Source organism: Cyprinus carpio, chromosome A17 (genome assembly GCF_018340385.1).
Source record: "Cyprinus carpio isolate SPL01 chromosome A17, ASM1834038v1, whole genome shotgun sequence".
In the NCBI taxonomy this organism is placed as follows: domain Eukaryota; kingdom Metazoa; phylum Chordata; class Actinopteri; order Cypriniformes; family Cyprinidae; genus Cyprinus; species Cyprinus carpio.
In genome coordinates this window covers 27136166-27156406 of record NC_056588.1, presented here as the reverse complement: position 1 = coordinate 27156406, position 20241 = coordinate 27136166, and the positions used below count along the sequence as shown (strand labels likewise).

General features: G+C 39.6%; 1 protein-coding gene across 1 annotated transcript in view; it reads left to right on the top strand.

Moving 5' to 3' along the window:
• Positions 1-20241, top strand: part of kif6 (kinesin family member 6) — a 240207-nt gene that overhangs the window by 179641 nt on the left and 40325 nt on the right. Inside the window, 2 exon segments of the mRNA XM_042774549.1 lie at positions 9859-10047; positions 15012-15114. Coding sequence (XP_042630483.1) covers positions 9859-10047; positions 15012-15114 — 292 coding nt within the window.

Below are 20241 nucleotides of genomic sequence, written 5' to 3'. Positions count from 1 at the left end.
GAGAAGAAGTAATTTGCCAGTACAAGTCTTGTGATGAATGAGTTGATGAATTAATTTCTTTATGTACAAACTTAAAACAATCTTAAACTATTGGCTGTATTTCGCATTAAACACAAGACAACTTTAAGCACATAGTATATAATTAATATCTAAATGAATTCTAATTCTATTTTATACAAAAAAAATAAATGTACTTCAAATAAGAAGCCTTGGACAAACTATGCAAACATTTTTTTTTTTTCCAAAAAAAAAAAAAATGATTTGCTTTAAAAAGCAACTGATGGAGTTTGAACTTCACATTAAACTGCTTTTGTTTCACACAAATGCCAGCACAGACTTGCATGTTCGGATGCGGAGCTATGTGTAAAGTTACAAATAATGCTGTGCACTCTGCCACGCGAAATTAGTTTGCGCGCACTCAAAGCGAACTTCCGGCAACATATGATGTCATATTTTCCAAGCGAAATTGCGGACACGTCAGGTATAAATCAGCCTTGACACAGAGAAAGGGACCGATGGCCGGCCAGCCGGGATTCGTCTTTGGGAGAAAAATTTGCAGATTTTTTTATTTTATTTATTGTTTTTTTTTTATTTTATTTACATTTATGAGTGTGTACTTCTTACATGTTTGGTTGGTAAAATAAAAGTGGTAAATTCAAATCAAAGCATCTTCCATGTCTGGAATGGATGTATTCTTAAGTCTATAAGGTAACAATAACATAATAAGATAAAATAAAATAAAATAAAATAAAAGTGGCTAAAATAAAACTTTGGTTTCGTCTATGCTTCTAGGTACTTGTACTATATTGACTGGGTTAAATAGAATAGCATTATTAAAAAGAGACTAAAATACCATTTTCATTGACTAAAATTAGAATAAAATGTCATGAGTTTTCGTCGACTAAAACTAGACTAAAATGTCATCAGTTTTCATTGACTAAAACTAGACTAAAATGTCATCAGTTTTCGTCGACTAAAACTAGACTAGACTAAAAAGAGTATAAACGTGACTAAAACTAATAAAAACTAAAATGACAGCTTCTCACAAAGAATAGACTAAAACTACTGTAAAACAGGCCGCCAAAAACAACACTACTGAAGATGCCATCTCTCACATCCTGCACTTACCCACGCTCACTCACGCACATTGACAGCAATAACGGGAACTATGTAAGGCTGCTATTTATCTATAGCTCAGCTTTCAATACTATAGTCCCCATCAAGCTTGCTTCTAAACTCATAGACCTTGGTCTAAACTCTTCACTCTGCAACTGGATTCAAGACTTCCTCACCGGCAGACCTCAAGTGGTGAAAGTTGGCCAGTTAATCTCCAGCTCCATCACCCTGAACACGGGAGCTCCACAGGGCTGTGTCCTGAGTCCCCTGCTCTACTCTCTCTACACACATGACTGTGTGTCTTCCCACAGCTCCACGTCTATAATCAAATTTGCTGATGAAACTGTGGTTCTGGGCCTCATTCACAACAATAATGAGACCCCATACTTGGATGAGGTAGAGAAAATAACATCTTGGTGCCAGGACAATTGTCTCTCTCTGAATGTGAGCAAAACTAAAGAGCTGATTGTTGACTTCAGGAAGAGACAGCAGCAGCCCTATACTCCTCTTATGATCAGCGGGACCCCTGTGGAGAGGGTGAGCAGCTTCAACTACCTTGGTGTAAACATCTCTGAGGACCTGACTTGGTCTACCCACATTCAAACACAGGTTAATAAAGCCAGGCAAAGACTGTACCATCTGTGACAGCTGAGGAAATTCAGGGTCTCACCAGCCATCCTGAAAACTTTCTATTCAGGGACCATAGAAAGTGTATTAACTCAGTATATCCAGTGTGGTATGGGAACAGCTCCAGTCAAGCCTGCAAAGTCCTGCATAGAGTTGTGCACTTAGCTGAGTGCATCTCAGGGTCTGCTCTCCCCTCTCTGCAGGATATCTACCTCAAACGCTGCAAAAGCAGAGCCGTTAAAATCATCAAGGATTCCATCCACCCCAGTAACCATCTTTTCACTTTGCTGCCATCTGGTAAGCGCTCCCGTAGCCTGATGGCAAAAACTGAGAGACTTAAGAGGAGTTTCTTCCCCCAGGCCATCAGGCTCCTTAACTCACAACCAGCCTCTTAACATCCAATTGTCTCCACTTAAAATTCACTTAATCAGTAAGATATTCATCATTCTCTACCTCACATTGACATACTGACAGTGTCACTACCTGTTTGCACATTCGCCTCGTGCACATTCCTGTGTATCTTAATATTTAAGACTACAGTATACTTTCATGCAAATTATGTTCTATTTTATATTGAATTCTACAGTATACATCTTTTTTTATATTTTATTCTTATATTTTTATTGTTTACTTTTATTTTTTCATACCTATATTTATGTATATTTTGATCTGTGTTGTATTCTTTAATAATTGCACTGTCCATGGAGCGGACCTGACTCACATTTCACTGCTGGTTACATATGCTCTACATAATCAAGTATGTGATGAATAAAATCTTGAATCTTGAGCCAGTTGCGCTCATGCCATGGCGGATTTGCTATTTACACAGCAGAATTTGCAAGCGCAAAGACAGAATGTCTCCAGAGAGGAAATGGAGCTGCTTGTGCACGAGCAAATAGGTAGCCTAATTCTGATACATGCAATGACTATCCATTATGACATGTAGGCATTTTTATATTTATAAAGCCTATACAATAATAATCTTTTACATTGCAATCCTTTAATTTTTAATATTTAGCATGTTTGTCTGCTGCTGTGCATCCCTATGTGCATAATAAGCAGAGTGTACATGCACTGTGGATCCGCCTATGCTTAATTACGTGCTTTTTAAATAACAACAACAAAAACTATTGTGCCATTGACTTTAGACCAGGTATTTGTTGGTCAATGGCGCAGTCAATTTCAGTTACTTTAAAATAGCAATGTACCAGCAATGTGCCTGAACACACCTCATTTTCAGACCAGCACTCCTATGGGCGCTCAAATGGGTGCAAATGCATTTGCTATTTAAACAACGTTTAAGAATGAACCTGGATTTGTGCAGCTTGTCAGTTAACCTTCTGGAGTCTAAGGGTATTTTTGGGGCCTGGAGAAGTTTTGTCATGCCCTGACATTCGTGCTTTTTTCAGTTTCTTATAAATATCTAAATGGCTAAAGTCTAATCTCACTGTAATCAGCACAAACTGGGCTATAATAATATGTAAGCAGCATGTATGTACATGATTGTGTTTTTGAGAAAAAAAAATGTTATGCGTGGTTAGTGAAAAACTAAAAATGTTAAATCACTTGAATAAGGCAATAAAACACATACAGAACATTGGTTCCCGGGACTTTTGAGAACTGGAGCTTGTAGCCTAGAAATGAATTTTTTTCTAAATGATGTGAAAATCATCTTGTTTACTCACTTACAGAAAACAATATATTGATCTAAATTTTCTAAGACACTTTTTGTTGGTAAAAGTCATATGCGAGTAGGCATCAACTATCATGAATACCATTGTGATTCACACCTGAGAAGACAAAGACCCACATAATGAGGTGCATAATGAGCCTTTCAGTCAGCTGTGTCACTGAGAGGGAAGAGTTACAAGAAAGAATGTGAGGACAAAATAAATGTATATAATTTTATGTTTGTAGTTTATTTAGAATATATTTAATTTTTCCACAACATAATTTAATATTCACTTGTGAGTGCAGTTAAACAGTTTATCAGGAACAATCAAAGCTGACTTTTAAACTGAATTTTTAGCATCATTACTCCAGTCATCTTTTCTACAAAAAAAAAAAAAAAACATTTATTGTTATTATTATCATTTTTATTATTATTAATGTTGAAAAGTTTTTTTTGTCAGGCTTTTTAGGGGGGATAAATTGAAAGAACAGCATTGTTTGTTACATTTGTTACAGTTACATTTATTTGTTACATTTATATTATTTACATCAAGCTTTTGAATGGTATAGTAGTGTATATTGTTATTGAAACTTCATAATTTTCACTTGATTATACATTTAGTCAGGAATAATATTTTGGAAAAAGTCTTTGGAAAAAGTCTAACTAGTAAAATGTTTACACGTTATGTGAAAACTAGTACAAGTATATATATATATATATATATATAAAAAAAAGACTTACTCATGTTTATGATCTCTGCTGAATAAAGTGCTTCATTCTTTTTTTCTGAGGAAATCCAAATCTCAAATCCTCAACCACATCACATCTTTTTGGGGTGAATTATGTCTTATTCCTCTCATCACGAAGCAAACAGTAAAATAAAAAAACTTGAAGAACAATCTCGCTGCGTTGTCTTCTGTTGTGTGGGCGTATTCAAGCCGCGCCCTTTCAGTGAAACATTTGAATCGGAAAGGCGCGTTCAGCGCGGGGGCGTGGTCGCATTAGAAGATAATGAAGGGAGATGTGAAAAACAAACATCGCGTTGTTTTCATATGGATTACTTTATCACAGAATATTTGTTTTCGGCAGCACTTGTTTAGTTTAAAAGTATTAGTTCCAAGCTTTCTATAGATATCTCTCTCATGTCTCCTTGTAGAGTATTCACTGAGTTACAGTTCATTTTAATGACGCGTTTGTAAATGAACATCAGCGCAGACAAAGGCTGCAGACAGCACTCCTTGTTTGTTATCTTTATTTTATAAGTGCACAAAGTTTTGTTGTTATTATGTCTGTATACAAAAAAAAAGTAGACCCTTTACAGATTCGATTGATGTATTGCTCTTATCTGTACGATCAAAACTGAAAGTGTAATTTAAGTTCTTTTCGGGGTTATCAGGAGAAAATGCCTCAAAACGCGTATATGTGTTAATCGACTCCAGAGGGTTAACTACGGCTGTGTGTAGTAACAGCTGCTCTATGTGAAATCACGCACCTGATGGAATTTACTGCTGATTAGAGAACCGGCTTTACCGACGATATGCGCATTAATTGTCGGAAGATATTTATCATGCACCTCTAAACTAGTTCTTTGGGGTCAAGTTGTGTTTTTTTAATGAGAGGCTTAATAACAGCCAGTTTGAAGGTTTTGGGGACATATCCTAATGACAATGACAAATTAATAATAGTCAGAAGAGGATCTATGACTTCTGGAAGCACCTCTTTTAGGAGCTTAGATGGAATAGGGTCTAAGAGTCCCTCAGCTCACCCTCAGTCAGCACCATCTGGACACTCTGATCTACCTTGGAACTTCCAGTCCCTAGCTCCACCCAGGTGTGAGGATAATAATAAATAAGGGCCTCCAGCCTCTGAGTCCTGGAGTCCACCTCGGTCCTCCAACCCATCAGCTCTGCCTTGGCTTCTAGCTCTCTCTTCTCCACCATGGTCCATCACCCCACTGGCTCCACCGGGCTCCCTCGTCCCTCCGGCTCCACCTTGGTCAGTCATCGACCATCCGTCACCTTGAGACTCCATTTCTCTTGCTTTGCCTCTGTCACTCAGTCCCTCTGGCTCCGTCTGGCTCCTCCTTCCCTCTAGCTCCCCCATGGTCTTCCAGGTCCCTGTCTCTGCTCAGTCGTCTGAGCCATCCGGCTCTCCGGACCCACGGGTGTCCCCCTGGCTCTCCATTTGGTCTGCTCCATCTGGGTTTCCACCTGCAGTGGCTCCGTCTCCATCGCTCATCCCCAGGGTGTTGTCAAAGCCTTTTCCACCATGGCTTCTCCCACCATCAACTCCACCGTGGGCCGCTATCCTGGCTGGCCTCTGGTTCCCCACCAGGCTCCTCCTGCTCCGAGCTCCTCCCTGGCTCCTCCCTCCATTTACTCCGCCCTGGCCCTATGAACTATGCCCCTTTCCCATTGCCTGCCCCATGCCTGCCTCCTGAACCCCCACCCTCCCTCCTCTGTTGGACTGCTTTTTTCAGCACAAGGACATGCCATTCCAGGAGGGGGCGAAATGTCATGTTTCTGTTCTGTGATTTTACATTTTGGTTTTCTCTGTATTTCTGTTCCCCTACGTTAGTTCCCTGGTTAACATGTTTCCATAGTAATTCATTAGTCTTGTTGGTTGTTAATTAGCCCCACACCTTAGGGGGCAGCTGTGGCCTAATGGTTAGAGATTTGGACTTGTAACCAGAAGGTCGCAGGTTCGAATCTCGGTGCTGGCAGGAGTTGTAGGTGGGAGGGAGTGAATGAACAGCGCTCTCTTCCACACTCAATACCCATGGCTGAAGTGCCCTTGAGCAAGGCAATGAACCCACAGTTGCTCCCTGGGGCGCTGGATATATAGCTGCCCACTGCTCCGGGTGTGTGTTCACTTCTCACTGTTGTGTGTGTGCACTTGGATGGGTTAAATGCAGAGCACTAATTTCGAGTATGGGTTACCATACTTGACAAATGTCACGACTTTCACTTTCACTTTCACCTGTGCTCTTTCTCCCTGATTGCATTCTCTCCTGTATTTAAGTCCTCTGTTTCCTTCAGTTCTCTGTCTGGTATTGTTTTGGTGATGTGGATTTAAGTTTGGCTTACTCCTGGAATTTACATTAAATACTCTCTTGAACTTTACTTGTGTGCTTGATAAGACAACTCGTTACATTATTATTAACCTTATTTATTATTATTAATATGTTGATTTTTTTTCTTCTCAAAATTAGACAGGGAATTATCAGACAGTCATCTCCAAAACTTCATTCACCAGTGAATCTCCATTTCCACCACTGAGCACAAGCAAGAAAGCTTAAAAAAAAAAAAAAAAATTGCATTGATACGATATTGTCATCTAAAAAGTGACTCAATTTATTGTGTCCAGCATGCACCATTGGGGCACATCTTTTTGTACTCATGACATCATGGTTGTTTAAACCAAAGTACAAATCTTTTGAGGGTGTTTTTGCGATGAGCACGAGTGAGAAAATTGCATTGCAAAAGATTAGCTATTTGTCACACTATGCTGCCGGTAGGAACACGGAGCCGAGGATAATTGGAAAAGTTTTTATTAATCCAACACAGGGGTAAATAAACATGGAAAACAGGAGGAAGACACACGTACCTGATTGTTGACCTGACAAAACTGAAAGGACTGGGGCTTATAAAGACAGGATAATGAGGGAACTAAGTAGACACACCTGGGAACTAAGGAGACAACTTAATCAACAACAAAGGAGAGACAGAAACTGGGTCACAGGAAAGAAAAGAACAAAAAAAAAAAAAAAACACAGACAAGTCCATAGTTCTGAAATTTCGCCCCCCTCCCGGAAGGTGCGTCCTCACATTGTAGGCAACAACAGCAGCAGGCATAGGTTGGAGCTTGGGAGAAGGTTCCGGTGGAGGATGGACCCCCGGGAGGGGGCCGGCAGACAGAGACCACGGAGAGAGGAGCCAGGGAGGAGACGATGGAGGGAGGAGACAGGAGGAGCTTGAAGCAGAACGAGTCCAGCAGGACCCAGGCTACAGCCATAACAGTAGTCCAAGGTGGAGCCGATAGTGGGAGGATCCATGGAGGAGGAATGCTGCCGACTCCAGGGGGCCGACCAATGGCGGCAGAGCAGGTGGAGGAGCCCGGGGCGGAGACAGAGAGCCAACGAGCCAGGGGGACCAGGGGGCCAGGGTGGAGCCGAGGACTCTGGTGACCAAGGCGGCGATCCGGAGATCTACAGCAGAGCCGGAGTGACTGAGGACCAAGGTGGAGCTGGCGGGAGGAAAGAGCCCAACGGAACTGGTGGGATGGAGTGACTAGGCGCAGCCAGTGGAGTGGAGTCCTGAGGCGATAGCGGGTCAACGCCCGACCAAGGCGGAGCTGGAGGGACGAGGGAGCCCAGTGGAGCTGATAGATTGATGGTTGACGGTGGAGGCATGGGAGCTAGGAGCCGAGGTGGAGCCGCTGGGACTATGGGCCGAGGCGGAGTCTGGGCCTCGGAGCAGGTGAGGGAGACTCCGACTACAGTGACGCTGGAGGATGGCAGTCCCATGGGACTCGCAGTGCATAGATGGTGGGCTGAGGGTGGGATGAGGGCGAGCAGAGGGGCTGCCAGAAGACAGTGGTGGAGGAGGCAGGAGCAGGTGGGAGGGCGGGCATTTTGGAGGAGCAGCCACTGGAGAGCACATTCTAGGAGCTGGCACTGGAGGACACATTGTAGGAGCAGGCACTGGAGAATCAGAAGCCCCATCAGGGCTGGACGGGGAAACCGATGACGAAGGTGGGCTGGACAGGACCAGCAGAGACGATGGAGAGAGGAAAGGGGGCAGTTAAATTTCCAGTTCTGATTCCCAATCAATAAGATCCTCCTCATTTTGGCCCTTTTGGTGATCCATAGTCCGCTCACCCTCAACCTCGGTGCAGGGGGCGGAGCTCCAGTCCGCGCTCACACCGTACGCTGCTCTCTCCCTCGTGGTGGGCACTGTCACTGGCTCTCGCACCTGGTCTGACGGGTTGGGCTCTGGCTCTCTGTCATCGGTGGGCTCGGGCTTATGCTCCGTACCGTGGAAAGATGGTGGGGTGGGCTCTGGGTCAGGAGTAGATCCAGCGAGATCCTCCACAGGGCAGATGGTAAGAGGCGACCCGTTTCTCACCAGAGTCCACTCCACAAAGATGGCGAATTCTTCCCGAGGACCATCTACAGACGAAAACGTTCTGCACTCGGCATTCAGGCTCACTTTATAGAAAGCTCAGAGCACGTCGTCCGGGTACCTGGTGATGAGAGCTAATAACAGGAACTGTCTGGTATGGTCCTCGAGAGATCATCCTTCCGGCTCCAGCAGGAGGAGGAATTCAGGGTGAAGGAGGGGATCCATGAAACACAATGGAAAGAAAAAGGACTGAGGAAAAAAAACGAAAAACAAATGGAGGGTAGACACGCAATTTATACTGTTTCAATTGGGTTCTGTCACACTACGCTGCTGGAAGGAACACTGAGCCAAGGACAATCTGAAAAGTCTTTAGTAATCCAACACGGGTAAATCCAACATGGAAAACAGGAGGAAGACACGCGTACTTGACTTGTTGACCCAACAAAACTGAACTGAAAGGACTGGGGCTTATAAAGACAGGATAATAAGGGAACTAAGGAGACACACCTGGGAACTAATCAACAACCAAGGAAAGACAGAAACTGGGTCACAGGGAGAAAAACACACAGAGAAGTCCATAGTTCTGACACTATTGTCAATCGAAACAAAAACATGTTGGTCATACCTCAGTATATGGGGCCCAGCATGCACCATGGGTGCACACCTTGTCATAACCACAACAATATTGTCGGGTGAACTAAAGCACAACTTCTGAGCTCCAAAGGCTTTGTTACGCAGAATGCAAAAACTGTTGTGTTCACAGTAAGTTTCCAATTACAACACTGGAAAATGTATAGCCTAACCTAACATGAGAGGCTCAAAATGTACAATGGGAGTACACTCCTATGCTCCAAGTGTGTTTTTAAATAATCAGCATTACAATTGAACCAAAATGTGGAGTGTGGCAGAACCTTGAGATATACTGATATCTCTACAGTTTATACAAATGTAAATGTACTTAATGTATACTGAGATAACCATACATTCAAGGTTTGTATAATAGCTTTAAATTAGTAGTTCACCCAAATATGAAAAAAAAATAAAAATAAGTCATTATTTCCAAGCCTGTATGACTTTCTCAGTTTTTTTGAGTCATACCTTTGCAATAAATAGGTTTAAAACAGTCCAAATGATTTGAAAAGAAATCTGGTTCTCAAGTTCAACTCATTAATGATTGAATCACAATGGTTAACAGCCCACTGGAGAAGAATAACAATAAAAATGATTGTTTGCATTTGTTTCTTCTTGTATTACACAGGTCTCCAAGATGAAACAATTATCATTGTCATAAAATTATCATCCTTAATTTAAATTTCTCAGGTATATTAGTGAACATGCTTAAGAAAGAAAAGAAGAAAGTTCAAGATGTCACCTCCCAGCTGGCCCTGTTGTACCCATCAACCAACCAATCATTCATGTCACCCACAACTAAACAGGTGGAAGAGAGTGCAAAATACGACCCCTCTAATGATTACACTCATGCTCAGCATTTGATGACCAGAAAAAGAGGTGAGTGAACACAAACAAGATCTCAACCCTATATTATATATCATTCACTGACCAGGATTTGCTACATATTATGGATGCTTTTAATTGCCTAACCACTCAAAAAAAAAAAAAAAAAAAAAAATTCACCAGTTTGTCTGCCACTGACTCTTAGTCAGCAGGATAATGTCAGGGTTTAGCAAGGGAGGATCCAGATGCAGACATGGGAACAAAGTTTATTAACAGAACTGGGAACACAAAAGGATGAGGCAGGCAGACAGTTCACACAATAGGCCAGTGCACACGATAGAGGAAACAGGCTGGCCGAAGATGGAGAAACTCCAGAATCTGTGGCAAAGGAGACTAGGTAAATGCCCAAGGAACCACAGGCTTGGCACTGTGTTATTAACTCTTGAAGCACCAAAATGTCTGTCAGGCGAGAAGAAGCAGCGGCCAGGGAGGACTCAGGAAACGGCAGGAACCAACACGACAAAAACACACAAAGACAAGACAACAAGAGAGACAACAGATAACAGATCAAAAGTAAAGACTTGCAAAAAATGATGACTAGGGAGGGAAAACTAAATACTAGAAATAATTAACTGGAATAGAACAAAAGGGAAAAAAACAAAACCAAACTAGACTTGATGAAATACTGTACACTGAAAAGTAGTGACGTTATGTCCTGTGCCGAGGCTTCGGAGCGTGTGTTGAGAAATCCCGGCAGCTTTCAGTGAAGCACGTATCAAGGCTTGTATCGCTTTAGAGCAATGACGTAATTGATGATGTCCGAAGCCTCGCTTGGCCTGACTGGTTCAGGAAGCGGTTCAAATTTTGTAAATTCACAGTCCTCTGCCTTGTTAAACTCAGCTACATTCCAGTTTTAGACTAATAATATTGGCCCTCCTGTCTATTATGAGCAAAGACTTGATTTACACACATTTGATAGCCACATTCATTATCAGCCAATGCATTTATTACACAGTTATGTTATACAATCATTATGAAATACACTATACACAAATATATTCATATAAATAGATTAGTCTATGTGGAAATTGTTTTTTTTTTTTTCTTTACCTTCATTTCTAAGCCTTAACTGGCACAAAACAGTGTAATCATAGATCACATCAAATCATCAGTAATGTATCTGCTTGTTTTACATTCTTTGGCCACCAGGTGGTATTGTGAGCAAATGAAGACCAAGAAATTAACTCTTGTGAACCACTTGGATGAAAAGCTTCAATGCTTCATAAGGCTTCATCTCACAATCACTACTGAAAAGCAAACTCTAACAAAATCAGTGATACTAGCTAGGAGCAAGCCCAAAAAAACACACTCAGAATGAACCAGCAAAGACAAGAGGGAAAATTAGCACAATATGAGGGAACAGAGCACACAAGGATCAGGTGAACACAATCAGACAAATAAGGACTAAACAAGGGGGCGTGGTAACTGAAAACAAGGAGGCAGGTCAAGGGGAGCACATGGCCAACACAAACAAAGACACAACCATGTGCTCAGGCAAGAGACATTAAACAAAGACAAGGTTATAATGCAGCTATTAAAGGGATAGTTCACCCAAAAATGAAAATTGCCCCATGATTTACTCACCCTCAAGCCATCCTAGGTGTAGATGACTTTCTTCTTTCGGATGAATCCAATCGGACTTATATTAAAAATGTCCTGGGTCTTACAAGCTTTATAAAGACAGTGAGTGGGTGTTAATTTTCAATAGTCCAAAAGAAGTCCAATAAAGCACATCCATCCATCATAAAAAGTGTCCCACGTGGTTACTTGGGATGAATAAAGGCCTCCTGTAGTGGATCGATGCATTTTTGTAAGAAAAAAAAAATCCATATTTAAAGTCCCCCTGTAGTCAAAAATGGTATTCTTTAAAACTCATCTTTGAACATCAAAATGACAAATTTAAATGTTATTTCTTGTGAAAATAATTTTTTCATGCCTTAAAATAGCTTGAATGCAACTGTACACCCTTGCCTCATTTACTATACAGTTGCTGGTCATATAATTAGAATATCATCAAAAAGTTGATTTATTTCACTAATTCCATTCAAAAAGTGAAACTTGTATATTATATTCATTCATTACACACAGACTGATATATTTCAAATGTTTATTTCTTTTAATTTTGATGATTATAACTGACAACTAAGGAAAATCCCAAATTCAGTATCTCAAACAATTCGAATATTACTTAAGACCAATACAAAGAAAGGATTTTTAGAAATCTTGGCCAACTGAAAAGTATGAACATGAAAAGTATGAGCATGTACAGTGGTATGGAGTCGATCAGTCTGTGCCACTGCTCAGTTTTTATGAGAGACCAGGTTGCTCTGATAGTGGCCTTCAGCTCTTCTGCATTCTTGGGTCTGGCATATCGCATCTTCCTCTTCACAATAGGCCAGGCAAGTTTGCTGGCCAATTAAGAACAGGGATACCATGGTCCTTAAACCAGGTACTGGAAGCTTTGGCACTGTGTGCAGGTGCCAAGTCCTGTTGGAAAATGAAATCTGCATCTCCATAAAGTTGGTCAGCAGCAGGAAGCATGAAGTGCTTTAAAACTTCCTGGTAAACAGCTGCGTTGACCTTGGACCTCAGAAAACACAGTGGACCAACCCCAGGGGATGACATGGCACCCCAAACCATCACTGTCTGTGGAAACTTTACACTGGACCTCAAGCAACGTGGATTGTGTGCCTCTCCTCTCTTCCTCCAGACTCTGGGACCCTGATTTCCAAAGGAAATGCAAAATTTACTTTCATCAGAGAACATAACTTTGGACCACTCAGCAGCAGTCCAGTCCTTTTTCAAGCGAGACGCTTCTGAATCTGTCTGTTGTACAAGAGTGGCTTGACACAAGGAATGCGACAGCTGAAACCCATGTCTTGTATACGTCTGTGCGTAGTGGTTCTTGAAGCACTGACTCCAGCTGCAGTCCACTCTTTGTGAATCTCCCCCACATTTTTGAATGGGTTTTGTTTCGCTGTTTCGCAATCCTCTCCAGGGTGCGGTTATCCCTATTGCTTGTACACTTTTTTTCTACCACATCTTTTGGCAATGGCAAGTGGAAATATTGGTTTAATTAAGCCAGTGTTTCTCAACCCTGATCCTGAGCACCCCCCAGCACTGCACATTTCATGTGTCTTCCTAATCAAACACACCTGATTCAACTCCTTAGCTCATTAAAAGAAACTCCAGGAACTGAAATAGGTGTGTCAGATAAGGGAGACATACAAAATGTGCAGTGCTGGGGGCGCCCAGGACCAGGGTTGAGATACACTGAATTAAGCCATATGTGTTTGAACCAAAAATAAGTTGGTATGTCAAGTTGGGAGAGGTGCATCTAACTCTGGGCTACTTTTACACTGGTTATTATTCAAGTTAGTGGTTCTAAATACAAATAAATAAGCGCTAACAGCACATGACATTGTGAAAATAGGGGGAAATATTAACAGTTAGCGAAAACATCTACAGAAAAAAATATGACTGTTACCGGATTAACCTGGCTGCCTTCTCACTAGACCCTCTGCTTTGCAGCACAGTTAAAGATATGCTAAGGATAGGATCCCTTGATGTGATTGATTATTGAATTTTGTGACGTAGCAAAAAAAAAAAAGGCTGTATTAAACCTTGTTTCTGTGACTGCCTTTGGGAAACTACAGGAGAAAATACTCAGCAATGGTGTTGATAAATAGGTTGGCACATGGTTTGTCTAAAAACATATTAAAAACACCACATAGACAAATAAACAACATAAAAAAACTTGATTTTCATAAAATTTTATAAACAGTAATCTCTATCTTCTGCTAACTGTTGTACACACGTTCACAACAGAGCGCTGTTACAGCAGATGACGTAGGCGTAGCGTAAGGTCCGTTGAGAATGTGCTAGTCTCACAAGAACCAATGTTATATATATATATAGGAGCAAAGGAAGCAAAGTTTCCTTGCTTTAGCAAAGGAAAACCAGTCTCCTCTTGGCATGTATCAAAATCCTCAAACATTTTTCTTTGCAAATCTTTGGGTGCATCACAATCAGCTCTCAAGCTCGTGAATCGTGTACATGAATTCGATCACTGGTAAGTTTCTACTGGAAACTTTTTCAGGTGCTGATTGGCCAACATGGCTTTAACAGTTGAGATTATATCGCCACCTGTTGACTTGGCATGCTCTTGACAGTGCATCATAACGTGTTTGCATTTTCATGTGGACAGAGATTTTTTTAAAAACGGAAGAAGGAAAAACTCAGTTTATAAAAATATCCGTGTACGTGTGGACATGGCCTTAGTGTCTCTTTTGTCTGACACACTCATTTCATGTCTGAAGTCACTACTAATGAGCTGATAAATTGGATCAGGTGTGTTTGATTAGGGAGACATTTAAAATATGCAAATTTTTGGGTGCTCAAGGAGCAGGCGATAAAAGGGGAAAACATATCACGTAACTCGTTGTAAAACTACTTCTAATATTGACTCTAGGATTTTTTTTTTTTTGCTTTGCTTTGCTTTGCTTGATTTTATTGGTTTTGGGTTGTGAGTAAAGGATAAAAAATTTGATGTTTTTATCATTATGTGGACAAAGCTCTTGTAACCATCTTTATTGTCTCACATACTGTATCTGTGTTATAGGGTGAAGTGGAGCAGCAAAGAGCAACTTTCTAAATTAAAGAATAATCTCAAAAGTACTTGTGAAACTTCAGTTAGAATTTTTGTTTCTTTGACAAGTAATTAACAAAGAATATTGTATAGTAGGTTTTCATATTGCATACTGCAATTACATACTGTATGTATTTGAAAAAAAAACTGATTACTGAGTTTAATACAGTTTTGTGAGTTTGTAACTGAATACCATTTTATTAAATATAATGATATATATGTTGACATGATCTCATTAGATATCAAGCTTGAATTATCTTAGTAGAGAACATTCTCTTAACTTTTACTACTATGCATTTTTCTCTTTCAGTACTGGAATTATCTGTGAGTCAGCAGGAGGCATTTGAAGTCTTTCTGAGAGACCATGAAGACCGTTTATCAATTGAAAATAACAGAGCTGTGTTGCAACAAAGGTCAGTGTGTGCTACAGAGTTGTTATTAAAATTAATATTATTATTTAATGAGATGTTTAATTGTCCAATATGGGACACGTGGGTAAATATATTTGTCCCCACCACTTTTTGTCAAAGTCGATTTGGTCTCCAACACTTTTTGAAAGCCTTTGAAAAAAATAGCATAAAGGAAATGCGTCTTCAATGCATCTTCAATCTCCAGTTACATTCAATTTCACGATTCCCTTGATTTCAAATATGGGTGTTTTAGAAGATTTAAGAATTTATTACTTTAAACTGGGGAGTTAATTTTGAGTTCTGAAACTTGCAGAATGTTTTAATGTAGAGTAACCTCATGTGTAAATATCAAGAACATTTTGATACTCCATTTCATGACCCCTTTAATTCATTAATAACAAAATACATTTGCACTGACCAGCCTGGCATGACATAGAGTAAAGAAAAAAATAAAGTGAGATCTCTTTAACATCTCAAATATTTATACTAGACAGGAATGAGGTAACTTTAATATCAAATTGAGACTTTTGCTTGAGTTTCCTTCTTTTCAAAGTTGTCTCCTGAGACAAAAACTCTAACACTCTCACAATTATCTTCTTTAAAGTTTTATAAGAGATCTCATCATCACCACACATTGTGCTCAGGTTTTTCTTCTTAAAACATGCAATACTTACTAAGTGCTAAAGCATACTATTAATGCAATGAAACAGGAAGTTGTTGTAATCCAGCCATACAATGTGTGATCTGCCCAAAACTTCACATGTTTGGTAAGAGTCCTGATCTGAAAACATCTACATGCGGGACGAGACAGGACGGGACGGGAAGGGAAGGGAAGGGAAGGGATACTTGGATTTTTTGCTCTGCATTTAACCCATGCAAGTGCACACACAGCAGTGAGTAATGAACAAACATGCACACACACACAGTGAACACACACCTGGGGCCCGGGGAGCAGTTGGGGGTCTGTGCCATGCTCAAGGGTCTCACCTCAGTCATGGTATTAGTAATCAGTTATAATTTAAAGTGCTCCCTGTTGGCAACAGGAAATGTCATGTTTTACTCTAACTAAAACTTGCAATGTCCAGTTTGCCACCTGTTGGCAACAAGATTTACATGTTTTACATTAACTCAAACATACCATGTTCAATATAAACCAAACTTCACATGTCTGATAAAAGTCTTGGCCTCAAGACATCTACATGCCAATATTCAGTTAGTCATAGAGCCACCTACTGGCAGCAGGAAGTTTGGCACATATAAATTACTTTGACATATTCTTCCTATATTTACAACTTTAAATGCAAATTGCCCACCATTCACTGTTTTCCTGAGGCCACCGGGTGGAGGTGGCTCCGGGTACGAGGGCCCTTTCAATGCTGCTTGCAACTTTAATTTTAGTTTATTTTTTTCTTTCCTCTGGTTAGCTTCAATGTCATTTGCCCACAACATTTCAATTGTAAGACCTGAAGAACCTCAGACACTTTGAACTATCACTTCTGAAATACGGACAAAATCAAACACAGTGTATTAGCATAAAGACATCTGTTTCCACATCTAACTGAGGGAAGATGCGAGAAAACTCCTTTCTCACCTTTGTTTTTTTCATCCGCTTATTCCTCTCACACATGCTTCCCCTCACTCAGCTCCCTCAGAATGGTCAATAACATAATATAAAGTTCTACATGAATACAAGTTATATTCAAAGTCATGTTTAACATTAAGTTCTCAGTGCGGCTGGTACAATAGTCTAAAATGGTAAAACAGATCATAAGAGTTTAAAATTATGTTGCTTACTGTAGAGAGTGTGCCATTTCACAGTGTCTTTCATGCAAATTACCATCTGTCTCCAAAAGGTGTAAATTTTCCACTTCTAGGCCTTGATCAATGCAAATTCCAAATTGTTAGTTCCTGTCTCCATTTGGAGGATGTTTGACTTATTCATTAGTCCTTAAGGAAATGTTGCAAGAAGATCAGTGTGCTTCTGTAGCCAGATGAACTATGACTATGTCCCCACACTCCATACTACAGTATGTATTTTTCTAAGGTCAGGTAATAATAATAATAATAATAATAAAATTAATAATAAAAATAATTCATTACATTTATATAGCGCTTTTCTGCTTTTCTAAGCACTCAAAGCGCTCTACATTGTGAGGGGGTATCTCCTTGTCCACCACCAGTGTGCAGCATCCACCTGGATGATGTGACATCTGCCATAGTGCGCCAGAATGCCCACCACACACCAGCTTATTAGTGGAGTTATTAGTGGAGAGGAGATGAAGCCAATCAGTATATAAGCGGATAGTAGGAGGCCATAATGGTATGCATCCTTTACTCTTAGATTTATCGGTAACATTTTATAATAACTTTCATTAATAAATCATTAACAAACATTATGTGATGCTTAATGGATCGTTAGTTAATATATATTCAAATAGCTAGAAACATGAGATAATGTGCTTGCTAAAACATTAATTTTTTATTTTTTTTTTTTTCCTCCTGTTGATGTATGATTGAAGGAACATTCTGTTTAATGATACACAATAGAATGCTAACATAATAAGTGTTGAGGTAATAAAAACATGTTTTGCACCCAAGTTACAATGTTTGTCTGTAGCAAGCATTTAGCCAAACTTAACTAACTAACCATATATATATTGTAAATGTTTATAAACATTTGAAAATTATGAAAAGTCTCAACTTTAGATTTGAGTACTGCAAAAACATGAATAAATGGTTTGTAAAGATGTTTAAATAGGGGGAATTCAGGTAATTTGGGACACATTTTGCCATCGAAATGACTGTTCATAAAGGTGCTAATGATTAGTAAATGTCTATAAACATCTACAGATGATGAAAAGTCTCAACCTTAGATTGGGTACTGCAAAAACATGAATTATTGTATAATAATTATTATTGTATTATCTCTGTTAAAGTAATTTGTAGATTTTTAAAAAGTGCATGATCATATGAATTGAAAGTTTAATGACATTTGTAAGCATTAACTGATGATCTGTCAGACATTATATAATGATTTATTAATGATTAATTAATTAAGCTTTTGATCATTGTAAACCATCTGTCAAAATCATTTGGAGATTTTTTTTAAAGTGCATGATCATATGAATTGAAAGTTTAATGCCATTTGTAAGCATTTCAATTTACATTAAATAATGATCTGTTAATCATTAGATAATGTTTATTAAGTACATTAGTAAACATTAACAATCACAACTCTTTTTTATAGCTATGAGAATATATATTAACTAATGATCTGTTAAACATTGTATAATGTAGTTATTATAAAGTATTACCGATTTATCATTGAGAATTTGATGTCGTTTATTGATTATCTCTGAACTGACTATGTAATTTGCATAATGCATTTTACCTGACTAATAATAAATTGTTGCATTTGAATTGATTCCGTTTACTCTGAAATTATTGACTTTAGTAGATTACATTGTATCCTTGTTACTGCATTTCTGCATCAGGTTAGGAACTGACTAAAATCTAGTTGAGGTGGAGTATAGGGCACACCAACTGGATATTTAGAGATCCAGCTAACACTTGGTATCAGTTCAAGTGTACTTAAACTGTAAGGGTTAAAAGGGAATTTCCGTTAATATCAACTGGATGTTGTACGACCAACCTAAATAGAGCCTAACATCTGTTAGCTGAACTGGATGATGACATCACTGAATCATTAATGAACTGACTTTAGCTGAAAAATGACTCTGTTATTGTCTTACATCATTGACAAACTATTTTCCTGTTTGACACTGTAAAGCTGTTTGACACAACCAGTATTGTATAAAGAACTATACAAATAAAGGTGATTTGACTTGACTTGGTAATAACCTGTTATGGGGGTGTTTCTCTGCAGCAGGGACTGGAGCACTTGTCAGGATAGAAGAAAAAATGGATGGGGCAAAATACTATTCAATTCTTGAGGAAAATCTGCTGCCCTCTGCCAGAAAGTTGACAATGGGAAGAAGGTTTACCTTCCAGCATGACAATAAACCAAAGCACACAACAAAACTGACCACAAATTGATTGAAGGAGAAAAAGGTAAATGTCCTTGCATGGACTAATCAGAGCCCAGACTTAAACCCCATTGACAGTCTGTGGAATGACTTGAAGACTGCAGTCCACAAATGGTCACCATCAAATTTAACTGAACTTGAGCAGTTCTGCAAAGAAGAGTGGGCAAATATTTCAAAGTCTAGATTTGTAAAGTTAGTAGAGACATATCCCAACAGACTAAAGGCTGTAATTAAAGGCAGTTCAACAAAATACTAACACAATGGGGCCATCCTTTTTCCAACTCAGTTATTTTGGATTTTTATTTGTTTATTTTTTCTGACATGTTGGTGTTATATCTTTCACTTGGATGTCAACTCAAGTCAAGTCACCTTTATTTGTATAGGGCTTTATACAATACTAGTTGTGTCAAAGCAGCTTTACAGTGTCAAACAGAAAAATAGTTTGTCAAGGATGCAAGAAGACAATAACAGTCATTTTTCAGCTAAAGTCAGTTCATTGATGATTCAGTGATGTCATCATCCAGGTCAGTTCTCTTCCAATAATGTCTGTGCAATCAGTCAAGCATCCCCAACTAAGCAAGCCAAAGGCGACAGTGGCAAGGAACCAAAACTCCATCGGTCACAGAAATGGAGAAAAAAACCTTGGGAGAAACCAGGCTCAGTTGGGGGGCCATTTCTCGTCTGGCCAGACAAAACCAGCATGGTGTGGTTTAATTCCAGGCAGCAACACAATAGTAGAGGACTTGTCTGGTTCCCGTGGTCTTGTGCCAATGGTCGTTGAGTTGACAAGGTCTTTGCGATGGATCTATTTCTGGAGCACATCTAGTTGTCATAGTGTCCGCTGACATTTAGGGCTGTAGAGTTCATCTCTAGTTGCTGATCCACCATCTGGTCTGGATATGGACTGGATCTGGATGGCTACAGTGACCATTTGATCTGGATATTGACTGGATCCGTATGGCTATGGAGACCTCAGGATAAGAATGAAAGAGACTAATATGAGCGTAGATGCCATTCTTCTTACGATTTACCGAGTACATCGCGTGTTATGGGAAGTGTTCCCAGTTCCGGTTTACCTAATTAA